This window comes from Hyla sarda, chromosome 5 (assembly GCF_029499605.1).
Source record: "Hyla sarda isolate aHylSar1 chromosome 5, aHylSar1.hap1, whole genome shotgun sequence".
In the NCBI taxonomy this organism is placed as follows: domain Eukaryota; kingdom Metazoa; phylum Chordata; class Amphibia; order Anura; family Hylidae; genus Hyla; species Hyla sarda.
Genome location: NC_079193.1, coordinates 384845831 through 384853902, shown reverse-complemented (window position 1 = coordinate 384853902; position 8072 = coordinate 384845831). Strand labels below are relative to the sequence as shown.

The window sequence follows — 8072 nt, the reverse complement described above, 5'->3', positions numbered from 1 at the left end:
GTATCTGCAGGTAGCGATGGATAAAATTCCCCAGCGACACTTGGGTGCGGTGTTCGATGCGCTCTCGGAGTCTAAGAATCTAAGTCCGAATTCCTCAATTTGCAGTAACATGTGAGTAAAGATAGGGGGAGGAGTCCAAAATCAGGAAATGCTGAAGGTGTGTGCGCAGCCTTAGCCAGTCATAGCTCATTTCACTCTGCACTGCTCTGGGCTGTGTAACAGAGTGAGGGCAGAAGTTCTCCCCTGTATGGGAAGGGGCGTTCCCCAGCAGGCGTGACATCATCTGAAGCCAGTCTGTGGATCTGACTGAGACTGAGCAGAAAATAGAGCAATATCAAGGTAGAAAACTAAAATAATAGAAATAAAGGCCGGGGGTGGTTTATCATGATGGGCAGTGATCTGGGAGGATTATAACATTGAACAATATCATGAGAGGTTCTCTTTAAGGGAATCCACCATTACAAGCTTCTCGCAGATATAGACCCTGCAGGGGGCAGCAGAGAGCCTTATGCATCTTCCTTTTCCTGCTGGTTCAGCGTCTGCAACCTGAGCCTCGGATATGCTGAGTTGTTTATTCATATGGCCTACCACTAGAAACTTGTAGTTTTTCCCCAACCAAGGTGTCTCCACAGTTGTTGCAAAACTACAACTGGAGGAGTGTGTGGGGGAGTATTCCAGTGAAAACAATTTTTTATCATATCAACTGGCTCCAGAAAGTTAAACAGATTTGTAAATGACTTCTATTAAAAAAATCTTAATCCTTCCAGTAGTTATAAGCTGCTGAAGTTGACAACACTGCTCTCTGCTGCCACATGTCTGTCTGTCTCAGGAACAGTCCGGAGTAGGAGCAAATCCCCATGGCAAACCTCTCCTGCTCTGGACAGTTCCTGACATGGACAGAGCTGTCAGCAGAGAGCACTGTGGTCAGACTGGAACAAACTAAACCCTTCCAGTACTTAAGAACTCTACTTCAGCAGCTAAGTACTGGAAGGGTTTAGTTGGTGGTTCGTCTGACCACAGTGCTCTCTGCTGACACCTCTGTCCATGTCAGGAACTGTGCAGAGTAGGAAGGTTTGCTATGGAGATTTGCTCCTACTCTGCACAGTTCCTGACATGGACAGAGGTGTCAGCAGAGAGCACTGTGGTCAGACTGGAAAAAACTCAACTTCAGCAGCTAAGTACTGGAAGGACTAAGATTTTTTTTAATAAAAGTAATTTACAAATCTGTTCAACTTTCTGGAGCCAGTTGATATGATACGTTTTATCTTTACTGGGATACCCCTTTAGGTTGCTGGTCATACATATACAGTAAAATCTCCCTTAGTGGACAGTTATTAATTCCCCAGCAGAGTCTCGTAATACAAAAATGTATTTGCATGCTCCTAATAGGGGACGCCCCCAATAGCGGGCCCTGCCTTGTACACAGGGCCACCGTCAGGGGGGGTACAGCCAATACCCCAGTAAGGGGCCCGGGCCCCCACTGCTCCCTCCTGCAGACACCCCAGCACAGCAGCAGAAGACTGTTTAAACAGTGATCTCCTTCTGTACGTCCGCCGGCCACATCATTCACCCCCCCCCCCACATACGACATCATTCACCCCCCCCCCCCCACATACGACATCATTCACCCCCCCCCCCACATACGACATCATTCACTCCCCCACATGCCACATCATTCCCCCCCCCCCCACATACCACATCATTCCCCCCCCCCCACATGCCACATCATTCCCCCCCCCCACATGCCACATCATTCCCCCCCCCCCACATGCCACATCATTCCCCCCCCCCACATGCCACATCATTCACCCCCCCACATGCCACATCATTCACCCCCCCACATGCCACATCATTCACCCCCCCACATGCCACATCATTCACCCCCCCCACATGCCACATCATTCACCCCCCCATGCCACATCATTCACCCCCCCATGCCACATCATTCACCCCCCACATGCCACATCATTCACCCCCCCCCCCACATGCCACATCATTCACCCCCCCCCCCACATGCCACATCATTCACCCCCCCCCCCCACATGCCACATCATTCACCCCCCCCCACATGCCACATCATTCACCCCCCCCCCACATGCCACATCATTCACCCCCCCCCACATGCCACATCATTCACCCCCCCCCACATGCCACATCATTCACTCACCCCCCCCCCACCACATACCACATTTCCTCTTCATTCCCCCTTTGCCACTTCATAAAGGGGGGCTGATGGAATTAGAGGGTAATAAAGGGGGAATGAAATGGCTCAGGGAGGATCAAGGGGAAATAATGGGGTACAGGAAGTTAGAGGGGATAATTTGGCACAAGGGACGGGGAATCAGATGGCAGTGTATACGGGGGGGGGGGGTGTGAAATGGTACAGGGGGTTGGTAAGAGGTGATTATAATCTCCCAGTGCTGTTTACTGTATTATGGCGTTTTATAGGTAATTCTGGGGTGAGTACAGGACAGGATTCAGACATTTAGGAAGAACTTTGAGCCTTTTTCAATAGGGGACACCTCTCAATGGGGGACACTTTTTTTTATTCCCAGTGAGTGTCCGCTATTGGAGGCACACTGGTTGGGACAAACTCATACAGTAAAATCTCACCTTTGTTGCAAAAGTACAACTCCCAGCATGCCCTTATTTGCAGTTTAAAGGGGTACTCTGCTGCTCAGCGTTTGGAACAAACTGTTCCGAACACTGAAGCCAGCGCCGGGAGCTTGTGATGCAATAGCCCCGCCCCCTCATGATGTAACCCCCCGCCCCCTCAATGCAAGTCTATGGGAGGGGCGTGACAGCCGCCACGCCCCCTCCCATAGACTTGCATTGAGGGGGTGGGGTGTGACGTCATGAGCTTCCAACGTTCTGAACAGTTTGTTCCAAACACTGAGCAGCGGAGTACCCTTTAACTAGAGGCACCCTGGTTGGGAAACGCTGTGGTGCACTGAGGAGATGCTTAGGACGGTTCTTCTGCCTTGAGTTTATAGTCTTATCTCCTGCGCAGGTCAGTGTCCTCTATGTCCCCGCGCGCGTTCTGTCAGGCGATCACCAGGGCGGGTCAGCCGTGCAGGAACAAAGCCAGCGGAGGTCAGGAGTTCTGCAGAGTCCACGCCTCCGGTCAGACATCCTACATCACATCCTGATCGCGGTAAATGGACGTTATCGCCGTGGACTCTACCGCCGCGTTCTCTGCAGATCTACACCAGTCTCCAGAACTGATGCACTTTATCCTGCTCCATATTGAGACTTTATTTGCAGGTTTTGCACTTTATTCCTTGTCTTAGAACAGGACTTTTATTATTGTAGATATTATAGATCATTCAGAACCTGGAGTTATGTGGCGCCCAGATTGGGGCCCTGGGATGAGGTGATGACTCCTGCGATGCTTTTCCTGCAGGTTCCCGTCTGTCGTCGTCTTCTTCTCTGTTTTTATTACTTTGTATCATGTGACTTATTGGTGTCTGTAGAATCGGATTTTATAAATTGTCGTTTTGTAATAAATCTGTAAAGTCCTTTCTACTGGGTCCTGTCCAATAGGCAGGTGATATGGGGGGGGGGGGGGGTGATTCTATGGGATCCTCTGGGCCAGAGTGCCTCCAGCTGTTGTAAAAACTACAACTCCCAGCATGCAGGGACAGCCAAAGCCATGTCTGCACAGGCTGGGAGTTGTAGTTTTGCAACAGCTGCAGGCATCCCAATTGGGAAGCACTGGCCAAAAGCTGTCTGGACAGGCTGGGAGTTGTAGTTTTCAACAGCTGGAGGCACCCTGGATGGGAAAAAGCCGTAAAAGCTATGGACATGTTTAACGAGGAGAAATCACCTTAAAGCAGATCTAATGTCCAGAAACAGCACCACCTCTGTATACAGGCAATGTGTGGTATTGCAGATCAGTTCCATTGAAGTGATTAGTGCCAAGTTGTAATGCCATACACATCCTGAGGGCAGAGGTGGCGCTGTTTACAGATGAAATCTGCAGTTCTTCTATCCCTAAATAATCCCTTTAATTAGTTACCTGGAGTGCCGAAAAAAATTACGCTAAATTTCAGGCTGAAATTTCTGGTATCATTACATAAACGAAGTCTTAATAAATGAGAGACCGTAAATGTGGTTAAAAATATTTGCCACAATGTTTATTAATGGAGAGCGGGGATAGAAAACAATAAAATGTTTATTAAAAGCATCATCCTGGCGCAGTCACACACCGGATCCACTGCAGACTTTAAGTTGCAGATTTCATAAGGCAAAAAAAAATGAAGTTGTAAAATCCTCAGTTTTTAAAGGGGCGCTCTGCTGCTAGACATCTTTTCCTCTATCCAAAGGATAGGGGATAAGATATCTGATCGTGGGGGTCCCGCTATGACCTCCTGCAGCAGTGGTAGTGATGTTGTGGCCACGCCCCTTGTGTCTGCTGACACGCCCCCTCCCAAAGACATGAATGGAGGGTTGTGGAAGTGACGTCTCTCACTGGCTCCGAGCGTTCTGAACAAAATGTTCGGACCGCTGGAGCACCGGAGTACTGCTTTAAAGTGGGCTGTATGCTACAGAGGAAATTTATTATTTTTTTAATTTCTTTTTTGTCAGACCACAGTGCTCTCTGCTGACACCATGTCAGAAACTGTCCAGAGCAGGAGAAAATCCCCATAGCAAACCTATACTGCTCTGGACAGTTCCTGACATGGACAGAGGTGTCAGCAGAGAGCACTGTGGTCTGACAAAAAAGAAATTAAAAAAGAGAATTTCCTCGGTAGCATACAGCTGCTAATAAGTACTGGAAGGATTAACACTTTTAAATAGAAGTAATTTACAAATCTGTAACTTTCTGGCACCAGTTTATTTTAAAAAAAAAAAAAAAAAAAAAAAAAGATTCCACTGGAGTACCCCTTTTAGTCTGCGGTGTATGTGAATGTGCCCCCCCCCCAAAAAAAAATATCAAATAAGCAACAAAAGGCTAAAAGTTCCCCAGGGAATTCCTGGCTGGACACTAACACCCCAAAGCCATGAAGTGACTAAAGGGCCCCCCAAAACATAGTAACCCTTTCCAGACTGATGACATCCCCCCCCCCAATCAGATAAGTGAATGTGGTCACTGATGAAGCTGTCAATGTCTGAAACCTTCAGGCCACATTCACACTGGAATGTTTGTGCAGTGTCGTATTTACATTGGGATTCTGCAGCCCCGCGTGATCATTGTAGACATTCTGCCGCAAAAATCAAATTTCCAGCCTAAAAAATAAATGTTCGTTCTTTTGATATCTGCTTTGATGTGGGTCAATGGGAACGGTGAGTGTCCAAGCTATTTTTCCACGAGGGGCCTGTACTTTATCTGGGTACAGATGCTGTAGTGTGAAGAATATTGGGAAATCCTTTTCAATTAACCTATTCAGGCGCTTTGGTATCTTATTCAGGAACCGCAAATCAGAACCCTGCAACCATTTCAGAAACTAATATCTCTTCAGGGGAAAATAAATTTACTTAATGGAGTAATGTGGTGCCATACAACTTACCCGGCTCTCCCCAGGAGCGGAACGTGCTGACCCGAAGCTGCAGTAAACACGTTGCCTCCATGTATTTCTGGGAGAGCTGGAAGGGTTCAGATAATTGCCGATGCTGATAATGTCCAAAATCGTGAATATCGGCCGATAAAATCAGCCAAACCGATAATCAGTCGATCTCTAGTCTTAGCTGCGTTTGGTCCCCGATTCTGTGCTTGGGTTCGCTGCTATATGATGGGTCCTGTATTCGCACTAACTTGGATGTTTCTGCTCCTCCTGGGTCAGGGAAAAGGCAGAGGTGCCCGCTATCTCCCTTCCTATATGCGCTGGCGATGGAACCCTTGGCAGCGGCCATATGCAGAGACCCTGCTATTTTTGGTATTCCTAGGGGGTCGGTTGTAAAGAAAGTTTCCCTTTTTATGCAGATGACACCCTGGAATATTTAGTGGACACTGGGGGGGCTGGGCTGGGGCTACCGAGATGTGTGCGTGTGCACGTATGGCTGTCTGGGCTTTCTCCGGTTGGGTCTCAGACGCTCCTTGCCGCTTAAAGGGTTACTCCACTGCTCAGCGATTGGAAAAACTGTTCCGAATGCTGGAGACGGGAGCTTGTGATGTCACACCCCCTGCCATAGACTTGCATTGAGGGGGCGGGGTGTGATATGAGAAGGTGTGGCTATAACATCACAAGCTCCCAGCTCCAGAGTTTGGAAAGATTTGTTACAAATGCTGATCAGCGGAGTACCCCTTTTAACAGGAGCAATTCTTCATATGTTCTAAATTTGATTGTTCTGGGACCTTCTGGGTTTGTTGTATTTGTTTTATTTAGTTTCACCACTGGTGGTTTGTTCATTCATTAAATTGCTAAATGTAAATACTTTTTAAAAGATTTAATAGAAGTGATATACAAATCTGTAAATTCCTGGTACCAGTTCATTAAAAAAAAATATTGTTTGAGTACCCTTTTCAAGGGGTACTCCGGTGGTTACGATTTTTGGCTATATTGCATCTTTTAATGTTCATGTTTTTTTGCAATTGACATGTATTATGTTTGTGTAGCATGTCTTTTTTTTTTTTTTTTTTCTCTTACCGGTTTGTGGGCCAGGAAGTTCTGTAGTTCTGTGTTGGATCTCTGACTGTTGCCCCCCCCCCCCTCCAGGTGGTCATGACAGAGATAGGCCACTCCCCCTCCAGGTGGTCATGACAGAGAGGCCACTCCCCCTCCAGGCGGTCATGACAGAGAGGCCACTCCCCCTCCAGGCGGTCATGACAGAGAGGCCACTCCCCCTCCAGGCGGTCATGACAGAGGCCACTCCCCCTCCAGGCGGTCATGACAGAGGCCACTCCCCCTCCAGGCGGTCATGACAGAGGCCACTCCCCCTCCAGGCGGTCATGACAGAGAGGCCACTCCCCCTCCAGGCGGTCATGACAGAGGCCACTCCCCCTCCAGGCGGTCATGACAGAGGCCACTCCCCCTCCAGGCGGTCATGACAGAGAGGCCATGCCCCCTCCAGGCGGTCATGACAGAGATAGGCCACGCCCCCTCCAGGCGGTCATGACAGAGATAGACCACACCCCCTCCAGGCGGTCATGACAGAGATAGGCCACGCCCCCTCCAGGCGGTCATGACAGAGATAGGCCATGCCCCCTCATCTTCCCCCCCTCCCCCGCATTCTGAGGATGCAGGTCTGTACTGAAAAGACAGAAGATGTATGTGAAGGGATAACGAGGTGCACGGGCTGGGGATGTATAGACTGCGGGGGGGGGGGGGGGGAGAAGACTCCTGCTGGGAGTTGTAGTCCCTGTTGTGTGTGTATGCTAGTGTTTATAAACCAGTGTGCCTCCAGCTGTTGTAAAACTACAACTCCCAGCATTCCCTTAGTCTTTGGGCATGTGGGGAGTTGTAGTCTTGCATCAGCAAGAGCCACACTGGTTGGGAAACACTGTCCTAGTCTATTCAGTATATTACAGACAAAGTGCATTGTTTCCCAACCAGGGTGTCTTCAGCTGTATCAAAACTACAACTCCCTGCATGCCTGGACAGCTTTTGGCTGTCCGGGCATGCTGGGAGTTGTAGTTCTGCAACACCTGGATGCACCCTGGTTGGGAAACACTGGTGTATGCCCTACAGAGGTGTGGTGAACTACAACCCCCAGGAGACTACAGAGGCAGCATGCTGGTGTTATATTGAAGACTCCTGAATGACACATGCTGGGAGTTGTAGTCCCATGCGTGTCTGTATGACAGTATATCCCAACCAGGGCTGATTATATTAGTGTGCTGTGTATAAGGGGCTGACCCGGGAAAATAGTGGGATGGGTAAAGGGCGGAACAAAAAAAAGAGGAGACACCCCAAACCAGCAAGGCATGTGGCATGCTGGGATTTGTAGTTTTCAGCACAGCAAGAAACAGGAAATAGAAGCAAAGATAGGAAAACAAAGTGGGGGATAAAAAGACAACAAAGAATGAAAAGAGAGTAGCCTAAACAACAAGAATAGAAATAAAACAAAACAAATAGGGTAAGTCAAAAACGCAAAAACACGGTGACCACCAGAGTACCCCTTTAAGGCCAGGT

The 8072-nt window shown here is 48.7% G+C and overlaps 1 protein-coding gene across 1 annotated transcript in view; it reads left to right on the top strand.

Annotated features, from left to right (window-relative positions):
• The window catches only part of LOC130274608 (protein brambleberry-like), a 16664-nt gene extending 13165 nt beyond the window's left edge, over positions 1-3499 (top strand). The window contains exons 5-6 of the mRNA XM_056523044.1: positions 11-111; positions 3011-3499. Of these exons, the coding sequence (XP_056379019.1) occupies positions 11-111; positions 3011-3149 (240 nt within the window). The 3' untranslated portion in view covers positions 3150-3499. The remainder of the gene's footprint in view (positions 1-10; positions 112-3010) is intronic.
• The last annotated feature ends 4573 nt before the right edge of the window (positions 3500-8072 follow it).